This window comes from Ctenopharyngodon idella, chromosome 11, assembly GCF_019924925.1.
Source record: "Ctenopharyngodon idella isolate HZGC_01 chromosome 11, HZGC01, whole genome shotgun sequence".
Classification (NCBI taxonomy): domain Eukaryota; kingdom Metazoa; phylum Chordata; class Actinopteri; order Cypriniformes; family Xenocyprididae; genus Ctenopharyngodon; species Ctenopharyngodon idella.
Genome location: NC_067230.1, coordinates 13,379,901 through 13,399,643, shown reverse-complemented (window position 1 = coordinate 13,399,643; position 19,743 = coordinate 13,379,901). Strand labels below are relative to the sequence as shown.

The following is a 19,743-nucleotide window of genomic DNA, read 5'->3' as shown; positions in this document are numbered from 1 at the left end:
ATGGGTATACTCCTATTTGTAACTGTATTGACTGTATTTATTCAAAAATAATAATAATTTCAGACTTTAAAGTATATACATTACAAATGTACATTCAACATTCCCTAATACATTATTAAACACCATTAATCCTCTTTCTAACTACACAGTAAAACTCTCAGGTACAAAGACTTTCTTGTCTCGAGTCGGCTCCTCAAAACTCATTCCGAATATTCACTTTCTTCATTCTCAAGTCCTCGGGACCAAAAGATGCAGGCAGCAGTTCCTCAACGGTCATCTCCACATAGGAACCATCCGGTTTGGACAAATACACATCCCAGTTTGCACCAAACTAGGTGAAAACAAAAATAACATGATTAATGAAACCTGAGTAAGCTGCTTGTTTAATTGATGTGAAATACTGTGGTAAATGACACTTGCCTCCCTCATGAACTGCCTGCAGCCTCCACAGGGGGAAGTGAAGTGCTCACACATATCACTGAAAGAGCAGAAGACACTTACACTGATGCTGTATATTATACTAAGAGAGTCATCTTCCAAGTATGGTTACAAATGTTACAGCGCTTATATTCAGCCACTAGAGGGCCTGTTGAATAAAGAAGTTTACCTCGCAATAGCAATGGCTTTGAAATCCCTGTAGCCCTCTGATACAGCTTTTGAGATGGCAGTTCTCTCAGCGCAGATTCCCAGGTTGAAGCATGCGTTTTCCACATTACAGCCTTATGTAGAGCAATAATGAAAATTTCATAATTGATTTCAGTTTTTATTAACATACAGTGGACCCTGTTTAAAACTGGGAATCCAAATGTTACATCACACTGTAAACACACATGACAAATAAATATGATGCAAGGTACATCTCGTACTTGTGTTTTGTAGTGTTTTATTTCTATTGGCTGCTCAGAAGGGGGCCTGTTAAGTCAGGGGCCAAGGTTTTTATTTACTTTCTGTGACGACAACAACGTCGTGTTACTGCAGTGAATAACGCATTGTCATTGAACAACACTAAAAGTGCTGTTTCACAGCAGTTCAAGGCTGTGTCAGTTGAACTGAGCGATCAACTGTAATACTTAATCGTATTAAAGAGAGTCTTTAGTTAGCGAGAGCATTAGCCTGTTGAGACCAACAGAAATCAACATCCGGGACATGTATGCTAAATAACCCTGCACTCAATTTTAAATTACTCTAAAAACTGACAATAATTTTGATCATACAAAATATTTTAATACATCACTCAGTCATTATCATATGGGGACAAAAAAAAAATTATTTCAGTGCTTTTGCATTTGCTCTCAAAATGTTTGCGTTCTCTCGCAAAAATAGTGCGTTCCCCCCCGTTACATTTGCTCGCAAAAGCATTGAAATGGAAGCTGTGTTCGAAATCGTCCCCTATATACCTCGTTCACTATTCACTACATAACTCCACTAATATAGTCCACTTAAAGCAGTGAATGAAAACGAAATGCCTTGCTGCTTTTTCATAGTTTGAAACTTAGCAAACTGGCAGCTCCAGTAGTAATGAAAAGATTTATCCTGAACTCTGTCATGGAAACGACCATGTGTAAACCTTAAAGGGTTAGTTCACCCAAAAATGAAAAAATCAGATGAAATCCGAGAGCTCTCTGACTTCTCCATAGACAGCAATATAATTACCACTTTCAAGGCCCAGAAAAGAGGTAAAAACATTGTTAAAATAGTCAACATGACTACTGTGGTTCAACCTAAATTTTATGAAGTGACGAGAATACTTTTTGTGAGCAAAACAAGACAAAAATACCGACTTTATTTAACAAATTCGTCTCTTTCCTGTCATTTTCCTACGCTTTTTACGTTCAGTGCACGTCAGAACGCCGAGTCATTATTGGCCGGCTCCTGCGTCAGCATAGGGTGACCAGATTTCTCATGGTGCAATACGGGACAGGTGAGCAAGGGGTGGGCAATATGACCATGATATTTTTGTTTCACAATATATATATAAAAGAAATTTACAAACAAATTACAAACTATATAAAAAATACGATAGAGATACAAATCAAATAAACTTGTTTTCCGGATACACTAGGTTTATTTACCATGTATACATTATTATTTAACATCTTTTGTTGTTTTATTAACATTAATGACAAATATTTAATTAGGCTACTGTCCCTTTAAGACCGATTCCATGGATGTAATATATATTGACACATATCCTGTTTTCACCCACCTGTTTAACCGACTCTATTTACATGAGATACTCCACACGATGGACATTTTAACAACTATGTGTGCATTTGACCATTCAGGCGCAAGGAGAACTGACCGCGCGCTGTCTGAGAGAACTGGGGTCGCGCGCAAGGAAAGAGATAGAGCGCGCACGCGAGAGAGCGCTTCTGGTCTGTGTCATTCAGCGCGATTCCGCCTATCCCGCCTGCACTAATCGATAACGATTTGTGATTGGAAGGTAATTTTGTTCTACGACGAATTGATTGGGCTGTTCTTGAATTCAAAATTTTAGAAAAGATGAAATACTAGACAAAACATGATTTTTTCTTAATAAGTTGGGACAAAAATAGAGCTGAAAAACGGGACGTCTGGTCACCCTACGTCAACATCACACGCATGCGTCATGCTGCTCATGTGAACAGCGTCGGCCAATACTGAACTGGCGTTCTGGTGAAGAACCTGGAAGCGCTGAACGTAAACAGCGTAGGAGAATGACAGGGAAGAGACGAATTTGTTTAATAAAGTCGTTATTTTTTTGTTTTTGCTCACAAAAAGTATTCCTGTCGCTTCATAACATTAAGGTTGAACTACTGTAGTCACATGGCCTATTATAATGATGTTTTACTACTTTTCTGGGCCTTGAATGTGGTAATTATATTGCTGTCTATGGAAGAGTCGGAAAGCTCTCAGATTTTATCAATAATATCTTAATTTGTGTTCTGAAAATGAACAAAGGTCTTAAGGGGGAGTACTTAATGACAGAATTTTCATTTTTGGGTGAACTAACCCTTTAATTAAACAATTTAATAATCAATTAAAAAGGAATTTACACCTGTATGATATTACTCTGTACCCAAGGTACAGTTTGGAAAATGATAGATGGATGATTCAGCTGTGGGCGCCATCTTCTGGCGAGATGTGGGAATTCATTTGGCATGACCGTCACAGTGCATTATGGGTACTCTAGCAGTTGAGTGTACATCGGTTGTACACTCGTTATTGCGGTGAATTGAATGAGTGCACTCGATGACGTCCACTATGGTTTCGGACCACTACAAATGGCGTCCCCTCAAATAGTGCCATATTTAAGGGTATGGGGGGCGATTTTGGACACAGCCATAGTTTTTTCAGCCACCTCATATTATTTCTACGGAGCCCCTAAAGGGACATGGTGAAAAAAAAAATGAAATGGGAGGAACATTTTTTGGCAAATGTTTTGCGTTCCCCCAAGAAACTTTGTGTTCAGTCGCAAAGAACACAGGTTTTTGCAGGTTTTGCAAGTGAACACAAAGTTTCTCGGGGTAACAAAAAACATTTGCGAGAGAACGCAACTTCTTATTTTTTCTCCCATCTCCTATTTTTTTCCACCACCATGTCCCCTGAGGGGCTCTGCGAACGGATGTCTCTTCAGGGGATGAGAGCGAATGCAAAAAAGCATTGAAATTTTTCCTCCCATTTCATTTTTTCCCATCTTTGTACCCCTTTACTGCCTAAAAATAATCAGAACCCCCATGCAGACATGACATAGGCCTATAGTTTAATTTCACCTGCATTTTATCTTAAAGGTTCCACCAAGAAAAAATTATTCCATACAATGTAGGCTACAAAACAATCGGAATCGGTCCTCTAAGGTATTCTTTACTACAGTCAATAACTGAGGGCCAAGACAGCAAAAATTAGGAAATATCTGACCACTGAATGTCGCAATTGACCAATCAAATTCAAGAGCTGGGTAATATTGACTCAAATATTAAAACAAGTGTATTATAAGTCTCATTCACGTGTCAGTGTTATCTGCCATTAGCCATCCTTCTGTTGCCATGTAATGGTAAAAAACATAAAAATACGCAACCAGCACTGGTCTGATATTTGTACAACTTAATGACTTTTACATTTTAGGCATTCCCTCACCTGTGAAAATCGTCCCATCATGTGTCAGGAGTGCCGCCCCGACTCGGAACTTGCTGTAGGGGCAGTAGGCAAACTTCTTGGCCTCTAGAGACTTCCGAATCAACTCTTTTATTCCCAACAAGTGCCCATTCAACCCATTAATAAGCTCATGTCTCATCTTTTGGTCTCCCATGTTGCTATGCTGTGTATGTATAGTCTTTCTGTGGCTCAACAGACTTGACTGTGAATTTGTTTTCCCAGATCCGACATCCAATCCCCTTTTCCCAGATTTCCCACCTCCCTGATGTTCTGTGTTTGATGTGTGTGATGCTGTCATGCTGAAAGGTTATGTAATTTCCAGTCAGAGTCGACAGCAATCTTTCCTTTAGCCACACCGAGAGACAGTGAGGATGAGGTATAAAGGTCACTGCGCAATAATACAGTGACATTCCCAATGGAATAACGATGAAAAAGCATTGGCTTTTCACAACAGACTGCTGGAGATAAATAAGCCAACAGTGATAGTAAGCTGAGAAAATACTCAATTTATTTATTTTATGGTTTCCTGCCTTGAAATAGAATAAAAAGAATTTAAATCAAGATAACCATTTAAGTTTGATGGAATTTGATTTTGCGCCAATACAATCATGAATTTAACCACAATTTAACCATAAATGAAAGTCTCTGATATCCAAAACCTCATAATTTGAGCAGTTTTCAAACTCCTTGTTGTAAAAGAGTAAAACAACTTTTAATGCTGGTATTCATCTTATCTAATAGACATTGACCGGCGCACTCAGTATACCGGGTCTTTTTGATGCCGTGGCAGTTCAACAACCTTTGGAAAAAGAACATTCTAGCTGTTGTCATTGTCGATTATCCAGTTGATCCAGGAGATGTAGTTGCGGACTTTGGTGTAGACTCCTGGGAAATAAGGGTTGGCACAGCTGATGCCCCAGGACACGATCCCCTCAAAATAACCGTTACAGATGAGAGGCCCGCCAGAGTCGCCCTGCAGCCAAACACAGCACAATGTCACCACAGATCACACAGTGTTAAGCATTATACAAAGCTGTTTGTTTTAGCAAAAATGTATTTTGTATGCATATTCTCCTTCTTTCTCTCAGAGAGAAAAAAACCCTACTGCTCGGATTCACCTGGCAGGAGTCTTTGCCGCCCAGCGGGGAGCCGGCACACACCATGTTGTCTGTGATTCTGTAGTAGTAGTAGTATTGACACTGAGGGATGATCTGGACGTCCACAGCACGCAGGACGGGGGACAGGTAATAACTGTAGACCTGAGTGACGCCCCAGCCGCTCACCGTGCAAATTGTGCCCCCTGTTATAGGAGCGAGTGAGGTTGGCAGCATGGCTGGCTGAACGTTGGCATTGAGCTCTGCGGGCTTCTCCAACTGATGCACAGATCCAAAAATGAATGAAAATTGCATATTTAAAGGATTAGTTCACTTTAAAATTAAAATTACCCCAAACTTTACTTACCCTCAAGCCATCCAAGGTTTATATGACTTTCTTCTTTCTGATAAACATAATCGGAGTTATATTAATAAATATCCTGACGCATCCAAGCTTTATAATGGCAGTGAACGGGACCAACGAGTTTGAAGCTCAAGAAAGTGCATCCATCCATCATAAACATACTCCATACAGCTCCAGAGGGTTAATAAAGACCTTCTGAAGTGATGTGTAAGAAAAATATCTATATTTAACAAATTATAAAGTATCTAGCTTCCACCAGACCACCTTCCATATTCAACTTACGAAAAAAGTTGAATATGGAAGTTGAATATTTTACTTTATAACGTGTTAAATATGGATATTTTTCTTACACAAATGCATCGCTTCGCTTCAGAACTGTGTGGAGTACGTTTATGATGGATGGATGCACTTTCTTGAGCTTCAAACTCGTTGGTCCCGTTCACTGCCATTATAAAGCCTGGATGCGTCGGGATATTTATTAATATAACTCCGATTGTGTTTGTCAGAAAGAAGAAAGTCATATACACCTAGGATGGCTTGAGGGTGAGTAAAGCTTGGAGTAATTTTCATTTTAAAGTGAACTAATCCTTTAACACCTACAAACATATAACATATAATAATAAGAAATGCTTCTTGAGAACTAAATCAGCATATTAGAATGATTTCTGAAGGATCATGTGACACTGAAGACTGGAGTAATGATGCGGAAAATTCAGCTTCGCATCACAGGAATAAATTACATATTTAAATATATTAAAATAGAAAACAACTTTTAAAAAAAAATAAAAAATTACCAACCCCAAAACTTTTAATAGTAGTGTGTGTACATATATATATACGGTTAGTTCCTGTCCTTGATTCTGATTGGTCAATAGTTGTGTTTATTCACGATAAAACACGGCTATGACCGCTTCACCCAACGGATCTGTGTATCACTACACAATACCCTTATCAACCACTCTTAGCAACGTAAACTGTTTGTTCTCAATTGATATTGTTCATTGAAGCTTACTGTATTATGTAGAAGAGTATTGTGAGAAAGAGATCGAGTGAGTGAGTTTATTACCTGCATTCAGATTTAGCATTTTCCTTCAGGTCAGTCCTATGTTCATAATAAAAAATCTGTTTAAATGTCCAATGTTTTATCTTGTCCTTTTAACAGTTAAGGGGTTTTCCCGTGACTGACAGCGCTAGTCAAAGCATTTGTCAGTTGCGTCTTGTTCCGTGTTCACAACAATTCAGTCTTTTCAATATAAAGGTCTTCTCTACTGACTGACACACTCATAAAGACGCTCTTTGCTGACATCTAAAGGCGTGATAATGTAACTTCTATTGTGGTTCAATAAAGTACTCGAGGCTAGTGCTGTACCATGAATAAGTCACGGCTGAAGGGGTTGCAGGCACTCCGCTTCACGTCACTCCTTCACTCCTAACAACGCCCTTATTCACGATACAGCACAGCCTCAAGTACCTTATTGCTTACATATATATATATATATATATATATATATATATAAAAGCTGTCTGATATATACCAAACTAATGGCAGAAAAAAAGTGTAAATGATTTTTTTTTTTATTATTGTTTACTTATATATCATTGTCCTTTTTTGCATAAAATAATATATATGTATATATATATATATATATATAGTTTTATGTATATATACATAAATATATAGTTTTATTTATTTATTTTTATTTTTTTCCCTCAGGCTTTATGTGATTTATCCAAACAAGTAACCCAAACCAATGACTAGGATAAACAAACAGACTTTTAACATGAATGCAATATTTTTTTTATTAGATGCTTAATGAACTTACTTTCAAGAGCATAATGTCACTGTCAAATGTCCTGTAATTGTACATGTAATACACCAGGACTCTGGACACATTGAACACCTGCTCAAAGCCCTCTTTTTTGGAGAGGTCATGTTCACTCAAAACCACTTTGATTAAATAGCTCCTGCGGACAGATAAGACAGCATAACCCAACAATATCACATCAATAAATGAATTGTAGACATGCTGTAGCATGTTTAGTGTGTTTGTCAATAAAGGTGAATTGTGATTGAAATACTCACGGCCTCCAGCAGTGGGCAGCAGTAACCACCCACTGCGGGTGTATGAGTGTTCCTCCGCAGTAATGATAGTTGTTGTACTGCACAGAGGCCTGGTACTTTATGGAATAGGGCTCAACCTCCTGTCCTCCAATGATTCTCTGCTGCAGCGAGCCTGTGGATGAGGTGAATAATGTGTGCAAGATAAATACTAAATGCCAGCGGCTTGTGACCACCAACGTCTTTCAATAACGAATGCGCAGAAAGCAGCATCCTGTTACATATGCATTAGTATATTTAGATGAGACCGCTGTGAGTTACTCAGGTAATGCAGTGCTTTACCGTGAAGCGTCGAGATGATGAGGAGCAAGGTGTATTCAAGGCATTTCTTCATGTTTGAGGGGTCTAAAACACAAGAGGACGTTTAGAGGTCGGAAAACAAACACAAATGAAACACAATGCAGCTGTTGTATGGGAAAAGCATCACTTTTTACAGAATACATACATGGTCAAATATTGAATGAATGTCAAACAACAGGTTACCCTGCTGAAAAAAAGAGTTTAAAACTAAAAGGATTAGTTCAGCTGGTTTAAACTGGTTTAGCTGGTCTCTGAGCCTGGATAAGGTGTGGCTTAGCTGGTTTAACTAAACTTTTTTAATAATTCATAAAACTCTTTTTTAAAGAAAAAAATAATCAAAGAGTAAACGTTGTAATCAATCAATCATCATAATTTTAAAATGTCTAGAACTGTTAATATGACATTATGTGTGATATACACTAATTTTATTAAGCAAGGATGCATTAAATTGATCAAAAGTGACAGTAAAGACATTTTTATTTCAAATAAATGCTGTTCTTTTGAACTTTCTATTCATCAAAGAATCCTGAACCTTTGGTTTTCACCAAAATATGAAGCAGCACAACTGTTTTCAACATTGATAATAATCAGAAATGTTTCTTGAGCAGCACATCAGTATATTAGTATGATTTCTGAAGGATCAAGTGACACTGAAGACTGGAGTAATGATGCTGAAAATTGACAGGAATAAATTACATTTTAACATATTCAAAGAGAAAACCGTTATTTTAAATTGTAACAATATTTTACAATATTACTGTTTTACTGTATTTTTAATTAAATAAATGCAGCCTTGGTGACTTCTTATGCATAAAAGACTTCAAGAACATTAAAAAATACATCATACCACCCCAAACTTTTGAATGGTATAATATATGACGTTTTATATATATATATATATATATATATATGATATTTATGACGTTTCCTACCTAAAACAGAAATGGACAGCATAAAAACTCACCCCGAGCATCGAAAGCTCAATCCTGAGCAGCTAAATCCCACTAACTTCCTCCCGCACTACCTAATGTGAATATTGTCTTTGCTTTTATAGTGTAACCACATCTGTCCTTTAGGATTTATGATCTTGTTTGTACACTAACTATTGTCAAGAACAAAAACAGTAACACACCAGGACTTGGGCTGACCCAAAAGCTCTCAGTATCTGTGATCGCCTCCTCTCGTTGATGCTATCGTGTCCTTTGATTCATACACATTGTGCTGCTCTCTAAGGGGAAATCAAATATCTATAGACTCTCTCATTTGACAAAACGGTTTGTCAGAGAATAGGATATCAGGTAATGGCAAATTTGGGTGGAAAGGGCAATAGGGTGGTGGTAACCAAAGCATCTGCGAACAAGGTCTTTCCAATATCCCTTGACTGTATAAATGCACGTCTGTATCCTCAGGGGAGAAGCTCCACCTAGAAGGGTGAGTTTGCCATTTATCTGAAGTCCCTCCTTGGATGTGATGAATATGTATTCTGATAGCGCCTCATGAGATTTGATCAGAAAAATAATGTTGATTTCTCTCCGCTTATTGTGTGTAAACCTAATGAGATACCAAATATGAAATTCTTATTATTGGTGCTACATTCTCTTTTATTGTGCGTAACTCATAATCTGTTCAGCCAGAGCATGTTATTGTTATTCTCTTTCCCTTGAGATGGGTAGTTGCAGAAACACGGTGTGTATTTCTGAAACAAAATGCTCTTGTCGGGGACTGTGTGCACTGCATCCTCAATAAAAATCGATTGAAAATATGGGTAAATCTTTCGGCCTCATGCGAAATTCCTGGTTGCATGGATTCCTATTGAAATTACTGGATTACGACAGAATAACAGAAAATTTGCAGAACAGCGATAAATGTGATTGCACCTTTAGACTCTCGTACGTAGACTGAAATGTAAGTTAAGACCCTTGCCCCTGGTTTCAAGGCTTAAAGGGTTAGTTCACCCAAAAATGAAAATATTGTCATTAATTACTCACCCTCATGTCGTTCCACACCCGTAAGACCTTCGTTCATCTTCAGAACACAAATTAAGATATTTTTGATAAAATCCAATGGTTCAGTGAGGCCTCCATTTCCAGAAAGACAATTAACACTTGCCCAGAAAACTACTAAAGACGTATTTAAAACAGTTCATGTGACTAAAGTGGTTCAACCTTAATGTTATGAAGCGACGAGAATACTTTTTGTGCGCCAAAAAAAACTAAATATCAACTTCTAAATAGATATATACTAGATATATATTCTACAATATCTAGTGATGGGTTATTTCCAAACACCGCTTCATGAAGCTTCGAAGCTTTACAAATCTTTTGTTTCAAATCAGTGTTTCAGAGCACTATCAAACTGCCAAAGTCATGTGATTTCAGTAAACGAGGCTTTGTTACGTCATAAGTGTTTCGAAATTTCAGTGGTTCACCACTGGGGGGCGTGACTTTGGCAGTTTGATACGCGCTCCGAACCACTGATTCCAAACAAAAAGTTCGTAAAGCTTCGAAGCTTCATGAAGCAGTGTTTTGTAATCGCCCATCAGTAGATATTGTTGAATAAAATCGTTATTTTGGTTTTTTGTTGCACATATTCTCGTCGCTTCATAACATTAAGGTTGAACCACTGTAGTCACATGAACTGTTTTAAATATGTCTTCAGTAGCTTTCTGGGCATTGAAAGTGTTAATTGACTTTCTGGCAATGGAGGCCTCACTGAGCCATCGGATTTTATGAAACTCACAACAGACTGGACCATCTGACAAATCAGAGCAGAGTAGGCTCTCAGAAAGGAGGGGTTTAGAGAGACTGAAACTTTGAACAAACTGTTTTCAGAAAACAAAATTAGGAACCTTTAAATAGCATACTAAGGGGACTTTAAGAAAAGCTCTTGATTTGCTAGAACACAATATCACCATACTGTAGTTTTTATCAGGCTCTGAGGATGGGGACAGAATTCTGCAGGGCTATGAACACTAACAAAAACACTCAACCGTTGACATTTCTTTTTAGTTTTTTTGAGGCACTAGGAATCCTCTTAAATTGAAATGTTTAAACTGAAAGTTTATTTTTCAGATTTTCAGTTTGTATCTTGTATCTTAAGGCCTGTTCACACTAAGGATGATAACTATATAGCTATAACTATTAAGTTTTAATAATCGTAACTATGAGAATAATGAAGTCCACAATACAACTGTAACGGTAATGACACAGAGCAACAAAAACATTGGAATCACTCTAAGAATCATATTTTCCGTTGGTGTGGATGCTATAGTTATCTTTATAATTATCCGGGCCTTTAGATGATTCTTATTTGAGGCCTAAAGGATTGGATGGATCCATGGTGTAATAGCAATGACATTAGCAACACATTTGCATTTTTAACAAAGGTCTGACTAATTATCACATACAGAGTTAGGGGGGAGATTTACCAGACGTGTTTGAACTCGTCTTAATACATGTCCATTATTCTGTGATCCAGTGAGTGCACATTATGTGTTAGGAGAAGGTCAGAGAGGGCAACGTTGCTGAAAGCCCAACAATGTTTGAATTATAGTCCCCCACGAAAACTGAAATCAGAACTTGGGAAACCTGAGGAACAGTGTTGATGTGATCCCCTCACCCTATGTGAAGGGGTTTGGTAGATATAGTGTAGCCGACAGTCAGTAGTGCTTCATGTGCTCACGTTAGCCATGGCCATGCTGCTCTTTCTGGTGCTGTTGAAAGTCATCCCAACCAACTGTAAGTACTGAACACTATCAGGAGCTGACCTTCTTCTTTTTGCCTGCAGCTTTAGCTTTCTAACAAAGCAATATTATGACTCTTACAGTGTTTAAACTTAACTTTTACTCAGTATTTAGGTCAATGACATGATGCTCACTTTTGTTTTGAATCGAATACAGCTTTGTTATGATATCATGTTTTTACTTTCTGAATTAAATTTTACTTTGATACAGGCGGCATTAACTGTCCTAATATCACAATGAAAAGGGCCTCACTAAATTATGACATTTTTGAGAAAAAAAAGTAGTTTGGAATAATCGTTTTTTTATATATATTTCCTAGAAAAACTGCTTCACTGCTTATTAATATTTGACATACTTTTGTAATAGTGGGGGATCATAGGACACTAAAGATTTGAGTAATGATGCTGAAAATTGAGCTTTGCATCAAAGGAATAAATTACATTTTAAAATGTATAAAAATAGAAAACATTTTTTTTTTTTAATTGACCCTTGATGACGCGTTTTAACGGTCATCAATATCGTAAATCCTGCAAAGTTTTTTATATTTATTTATTTTTTTAAATGTATGTACATTTATAACACTATACTTAGTATTATATTACCTTTGCACCAAATTACACAAAATCTAGTTAACACTGCTGTGAGGGTGTTTCTAATACAGCGGCTATGGGATTGACGGTAAAAATGACATCTTTCTCTCTTCTGACTGCCGTTATCAATCGCTCTCTATTTTTTTCCTCTTTTTGAAAGTTGTGAAAACACTATTGTGGAGTTTTTCTTATGATATTTGAGCAAATGGAAACACAAAAAAATATATTTAATGTTATAGAATTTTACCCAACTATGACGACTTCCGCTTCTGAGAAACCCGGAAATGTGAAAAGGGTCTATTGTAATAATATTTCACAATATTACTGCTTTTACTATATGTTTGATCAATAATGCAGCCTTGATGATGTTTCAAAAACATCAAGGTCATTAAAAGGATAGTTCACACAAAATGAAAATTCTGTCATTAATTACTCACCCTCATGTCGTTCCACACCTGTAAGACCTTCGTTCATCTTCGGAACACAAATGAAGATATTTTTGATGAAATCTGATGGCCCAGTGACATTGCCAGCAAGTTAATTTACACTTTCAGTGCCCAGAAAGGTACTAAAGACATATTTAAAGCAGTCCATGTGAGTACAGTGGTTCAACCTTAATATTATAAAGAGACGAGAATACTTTTTATGCGCCAAAAAAACAAAATAACGACTTTTCAACAATATCTAGTGATGGGCGATCTCAAAACACTGCTTCGAATATTTTGTTTCTAATCAATGGTTCGGAGCGCCAAAGTCACATGATTTCAGCAGTTTGATCATAGACTGTAAAAAAAAAAATATGGACGTAGTGTCTGTGACGTCACCCGTAGATTTCTGAAGAGCATTTTTTAAGCCCGCCTAGTGCGACGTGATCATGTTGTCAGGCTAAGGAGCTATCTATCTATCTTAGACACAATCTTAAATATTAATAAAGATAAAAAGTTATATCATATGAAAGTTGTAAAGGTTTACCGTCAATCTATGGTGTCTGTTTTATGATATAGATGCTCCAGCAACAGTAATATTGTAATTTGTGACGGGTGTGCAAATGACAACATTTGCACAAAAGTGTTAATTATCTTGCTGTCAATGGAGGCCTCACTGAGCCATCAAATTTTATCAAAAAATATCTTAATTTGTGTTCTGAAGATGAACAAAGGTCTTACGGGTGTGGAACGGCATGAGGGTGAGTAATTAATGACAGAATTTTCATTTTTGGGTGAACTAACCCTTTAAGTCTCTTAAAGTATCAGATAATTTTACCTTTTTTTATATATATAAAGGTCGAACATCTTATATTTTAAGAGAAGTATTTAAGTATAAAATATATTTAAAAATTTTTTGGAAATTATAATTACATTTATTATACAATCACTTGTATTTAACAAAATAGTTTATAAGTTACACCACATGACATCATTAGAGTCATTACATTTAAATTATTTTTCTTTTCTTTATCATGGACATTCTTATTTGTCAACGACCCATTTGATATGCATCCATGCATCTTATCAAATACTGACTGTATGAATCAAATATCTTACATCATAGACCGGCATTAGATGACTTATTAGACTTTATAGAATATCAGGCTGTATATCCTTTCTTAGAATGAAACTTGACCTTTATTTAACAAGGATACACAGGGTGTCAAGCTTGATTTTGTCAGCTGTCAATTTGAACTCAATGTAAATGAGATTAGAGTTTTATTTCATTGTCCTTTCGCTGTCACCTTGAGTTCTGAGCTATTTTAAATCTTTGTTATATTGTTTTCCAGGTCTGGACTTTGTTCAGGGGCGCATTGTTGGTGGATATACCCCCTCGCCAAATTCAATCAAATACATAGTGTCGTTACAGACCTCAAAAGGGCAGCACTTCTGTGGAGGATCTCTGGTCCATAAGTACTGGGTGCTTACAGCCGCCCATTGCAATATTGGGTGCGTGATTTTTCACCTTTTCTTTAAACAGATTCTCTGCCTAAACAGGCTGTTTATGAGACTTACAGGATGTGTAGCAGCAGAGCTGATGGCCAAGTCCGTTGGTGAGTCAAAAGGCACAGTAAAGCAGACAGGCACACAGGACGTGCGGTAACCTTGACCCGTCATCACCGTGTGGTACTTAATGAATGCTGGCTTATCTGCTGCTTGGCACGGCTGAGCTTGCTAACAGGGAGAAATACTGTCATTCAACTCATGTCCTCTACAAAGAGTCACTGTTTATAACAAGTCATGTCAAGAAATCAGATTTCAAGCATATGTCTGGTATCTGGCTCTTTTATTATTGTTTTATAGTTATAATGTTAGTATGCGGTGGTTTTATTACCTATTTAACTTATTACCTCAAAACTCATTTTTTTAAGTTAGCAGAACTGAAAATTTTTGTGACAAGTGGGGCGGGGCCGAGAGCCGTGGAAGCGGAGCAAGGCCAGTGTGGTGCACAGGTGTCTCTCATTAACAATCACGTCACCAGCATCCCTTCACTCCCACAGTTCTTAGCTTCGCCCAACTCATCATAATGTTAATTACATACAGTTCATTTACATAAACATCACATTCAGATCTTGGTTAAATGTTAGATAGCAAATAACACATGCTAATATAACTATCAAAGAGACTGTCATTATATACTTGCGTGTATTTAATCAAACAACATACAGTATATGTGGTCTTAAAAGTTTTGCAGCCCATCCTCTACCTAACCACAGGCTCTACTCTTCACTACAATGGTAACCCTACAAAACTAACATAACAGAGCCCCCTGTAAATCCCAACATAACAACATTAAACAACATCCCTATGTTAATCTTGTGCCAAAACACACAAAATAACACTTAATTTCAGCATTTATTTATACAGTCTGACGCAAAGCATGCCGGGAATTAGAAATCTGCTGCGACTCAACTCAATCATATTAAGTTCAGCTTACTACAATGAAATTTTGAGTTCACACACCTATTAAGTACAATCAATTTTCATTGAAACAAACTCATTTAATTTAATTAAATTCACTGTTCAGATTTACAGTGTGTTTTTCAAAGGGTCGTGACTGTATTTTTGCTTGTCTTTAAGGAAGGATAAGATGATGGTGGTGGCTGGAGACTATACTCTAGGTGTTTATGAGGGGACAGAGCAGTACTCCAAGCCTCTGTCACTCATCCCGCACCCTCTCTACAACAGGAGCACCAATAATGCAGATATTATGCTCATAAAGGTACATTCTCTTTGCCTCTGTATTGAATACATCACTCTTAAGTGAGTGCGTGTATAACTATGAAAGAGTAGAGTTACTCGAGACTATCAAATGAGAACAAAACTCAAATTTGCTTTGTAATGGACACATTTTGCAACATCGACACTGTTATTGAACTGGATTTAATCAAATTGTACTGACTCGAACTGAATAACACTATCATCTTTTGTAGAGCTGCTTGTAGTTGAACTAACTGTAATGAATCAACACTGAACTGACTTGAGCTGAATAGTGTCGCTTGTCTTAAAGAGCTGCTTTACAGCAGAATTTGAGGTTACACTTTATTTTATGGTGACGTATTAATTATCTACATGTACTTACCATAGAGTTACGGTTATGGTTTGGTTTAGGGTTAGTTACTTGTAATTAGAAATAATTTACTGTTATTACTATAGTAAGGACATGTAGTAATGTGTAACTATGCCACCTTCAAATAAAGTGTTACTGAATTTGTCCCATATTTGATGATGTTTACATCATTAATTTGATTATTTTCCTGTTTATTACTGTGAAGCTGCTTTGCAACAATCTGTATTGTATGAAGCGCTATATAAATGAAGGTGACTTGGCTTGAATCTGATTGGTCAGTAATGGCATTGCAAAGATATATATTATTTATATGTTTGTATATGTTTTTTATTTTTTTTTATTTTAATAGTCATAATAATTATACAACAGTTAGTTCTGGTCCTTGAATTTGGCTAAGTGGCTTTCCACAAGTGCTCATATGAGTCCAACAGCACTGGGACTGTTTGTTTCACTCCGCTTGTCTGTGTTTGCATGTTGCATTTGGGTGATGACTGTTCTTTCGGCAAGTTCCACTAGCAGGTGGCCACAAGTGAAGTCATTGAGTCATTGACTGAGGCTGAGTGTAAAATCGCAGAGTAGGTGCTTCTTTTAAATAAGTAATTACTTTGTGACCAATAAAAAAGTGAGTTCTATAAACTATGAATGTGTGTAGTGTGAATGAGTTCTGGACATACTACATTCGTCATGTTAGCCACTAGGTCTAACCCCTCCTGTTCGAACCACCCGCTCTTAGTGGGACTCAAACCCGGGTCCACTGGTATGGGAGTCGGGCTCTCTAACAAGGAGGCTAAAGACCGCAGTCTCTAGAATGCCTCTTGAGATCTGGGGAGTGAGGTTTACAAACACAGCTTTTACCAGCCTATGTCCATTACACTCAAATCTCACTCCCATCCTGGTCACGGCACCAATGTAACCCCTCCCGCTCGAACCGCTCACTCTAAGTGGGACTCAAACCCGGGTCCGCCGGCATGGGAATCAGGCACTCTAACAAAGAGGCTAAAGACCATAGTCTCTAACATCAGTTGCACCTCTTAAGATCAGGGGAGTGAGGTTTACATGCACAGTTCTTACCGGCCTACGTCCGTTACATAGGCTTCAGTTACGCCGCTTCTCTGTCATTCACAAATCATCTCATGGGATAGAATCAGCATGTTCAGAATCTTGCCAAAAGTAGTATGTGAAAAGAGTATTATTTCCAAAATCATAGTATTAATAAAACATTAGGCAAAAACTACCTAGATGACCTATTACTTTCACTGAGATTCTGAAGTGTGCATCTGATAGACACTTTACTATCCCATGAGGCCACGGAGGTGAGATTTGAATGTGAAGCGACACAGCTGATGCTGTGAGGTTACATAACAATGGCAACATGAAGAATCTATTACGTCTAGATCTTATTCATACAACACTCATTCATATTATATAAAACATACTTTTTTAAGGGTTGTGAAGTAAGAATTAAGTCATAAGAATTAACTACTCAGATAGTACGCAATTTCTTCAAAGTTGGCATGAAATGGAAGTCTTTTCTCCCCTACTGTGACATATATATACAAGTGAAATGGCTTCTCAAACAAGAAAAAGTGTAGGGCGGGACTTGATTTTGTCCATGGGGAATTGATTGGATGGATGGATGGTTTGCTATTAGCTGATCTCATGTGAGTGACAGATTGTCCCACCCTCGCGCCAGTAAACACATCATCAGAGAAGAGATGTCGCTGCACGAGGGAGGGGAAGTTATTTTGATTAAAGATTACAAGGTACAAAATAATGATGTGCACAGATAAATCATTTATAGTAATATTCCATTTAAAAAGATACATTTTGATTTCATGGTGACTTTAAGAAACTTTAAGAGTCATTGAATCATTCACTTAACCAATTTGTTCAAAATAACAGATTCATTCAGGAATTAATTAATAGAATATAGCTGTAGCTATATTCTGCTTCAACGTTGTTTGGAAAGATATTTTTTGACAGATCAAAAATAGATATACTAAAAATCTTACTTAATGTTGAGTTCTTGTTTTAATGAATTGAAAAAAGTTCAATATTAACATTATTAGCAAGCTGGTCACCTTTGTTATGCTTTGTAATATATGGTATAACCGTTTGATGGTGTAAGTTGTGCTTTTATACCAACTCTGATCTGTATTTCTGTCTCTGGATGTGGGTTCTTTCAGCTTAGTTCGCCTATAGAGCTGAACAGGTACGTGTCGCTCGCCCCACTCCCCAAACAGAACACAGGGCTGTTGGCGGGCAGAATGTGCCGGGTGTCTGGATGGGGCTCCACCAGCCACAGTGGAGGTCTGAACCCTCTCACCCTGCGTACGGTCAAACTCCCCATCGTCTCCACCTCCAAGTGCAACAGCAGTGACTCCTTCAGCGGAAACATCACAACAAACATGATCTGCGCGGGGTCCAGAATGGGAGGAAAAGATGCGTGTAAGGTACTTGCTATAACGACCAGCTGACATACTTCATTATCCATGATTCAATGTTTTACAGAGATGTTGGCATTGTGATGTTCCAGGGGGACTCCGGAGGGCCGCTGGTGTGTGATGGACGGGTCTACGGCCTGGTCTCTTGGGGAAATGGCTGTGGAGATCCAAAGTTTCCAGGGGTGTATACGGCCGTGTCCCGGTTCCGCCGGTGGATTGACCAGACCATATACAGCCCATACTCACGATGCCTTAAGTCAGCTGGTCTTTTCAGCAGGGAAGACTAAACTTGTGTTTGCATTCATGCAACGTGCAAACAATATTCTTTAATTATAGGTACCTTTATCCCTGTCGACTTTTTGAAAATAAAGTCTCCTAAAACATGCATTTCACATTCTCACTATAGGTTAATCTGTTCGACAATTTTTTGTCATAAACATTTCCACTACATCTCAAATGAGTGTTTAACAGCATTCTGTGGTGGAAATTACACCTGGAAATTATATTTTAAACTTTTTTAGAATAAAATATCTATTTTGTCTTGCTAAAACTAAATTCTAGCATTCATGTATTCTAATACCTATATAGTTTTTGCATAATTTGACAAAATTACAGCTTGCTTGTAAATGATGAACAATAGATGTACACAGTTTATAAAAGGTAATTATCTTGGATTTTCTTTCTTTATTAGAGAAAGAATTGTTAATTGTGGTGGTAATGCTGGAACTGCATTAATTTTTATTGAAAAATATTTATAATTAATTTACACACAATATATATATTGATATGGTTTGGGTTTTTTTACTGTTTGTTCAGATCATCATAGTTTAAAACATATAATAATTAATATTTTTATAATGGATTTACATATTTTAAAATTGAACGTATAGGGCTGGGACAACAGTCAAATAAATCATTACATAAAAAAACATTTGGAAAAAAAAAAAAAAAAAAACGTTCTATTCATCAAATAATCCTGAATAAAAAGTAGCACGGTTTCCACAAAAGTATTAAGCAGCACAAATGTTGTTGATTATTAACATTGTTAATTGAAATTGTAATAATATTTCACAAAACTGTCTTACTGTATTTTTGATAAAACACTCAAAAAAAAATAATTGTTGGATTTTCTTAAAAAAAGCAGTGTCGTGTGGTTTCACGCAACTATATTGAGTAATTTGTACAAATAACAATTTAGTTGTATGAACAAATAAAATTCAAGTAAAGCTGACAAAATTTCTTTGAGTAAATACAAATCATTTGAATTTGTCACTGTTGCATAATATTTATATGTGCAGTTTACTTAATACATAAGATGAACACATTTATTATTTTAATTTATATATATTAACTATTTTCTCTACAAAATGCACTCAAAAAATGACTCATCGAACAAAC

General features: G+C 36.9%; 3 protein-coding genes across 3 annotated transcripts; 1 reads left to right on the top strand and 2 right to left on the bottom strand.

Annotated features, from left to right (window-relative positions):
• Positions 1 to 15: 15 nt before the first annotated feature.
• Positions 16 to 4,411, bottom strand: cdab (cytidine deaminase b). Its single transcript, XM_051912486.1, has 4 exons — positions 4,117 to 4,411; positions 608 to 719; positions 421 to 478; positions 16 to 331 (listed from the first exon to the last, which is right to left on the bottom strand). Exons 1-4 carry the CDS (start codon positions 4,286 to 4,288, stop codon positions 194 to 196), a joined length of 480 nt encoding a protein of 159 aa, XP_051768446.1. The 5' UTR covers positions 4,289 to 4,411; the 3' UTR covers positions 16 to 193.
• si:dkey-33m11.8 (trypsin-3) lies at positions 4,191 to 8,158 on the bottom strand. Its single transcript, XM_051913493.1, has 5 exons — positions 8,146 to 8,158; positions 7,676 to 7,826; positions 7,416 to 7,557; positions 5,253 to 5,507; positions 4,191 to 5,107 (listed from the first exon to the last, which is right to left on the bottom strand). The coding sequence occupies exons 1-5, from the start codon at positions 8,156 to 8,158 to the stop codon at positions 4,952 to 4,954; spliced, it is 717 nt and encodes a 238-aa protein (XP_051769453.1). The 3' UTR covers positions 4,191 to 4,951.
• si:dkey-33m11.7 (trypsin-3) lies at positions 7,718 to 18,737 on the top strand. Its single transcript, XM_051912487.1, has 5 exons — positions 7,718 to 7,837; positions 14,121 to 14,280; positions 15,412 to 15,553; positions 18,088 to 18,354; positions 18,438 to 18,737. Exons 3-5 carry the CDS (start codon positions 15,422 to 15,424, stop codon positions 18,630 to 18,632), a joined length of 594 nt encoding a protein of 197 aa, XP_051768447.1. The 5' UTR covers positions 7,718 to 7,837; positions 14,121 to 14,280; positions 15,412 to 15,421; the 3' UTR covers positions 18,633 to 18,737.
• The last annotated feature ends 1,006 nt before the right edge of the window (positions 18,738 to 19,743 follow it).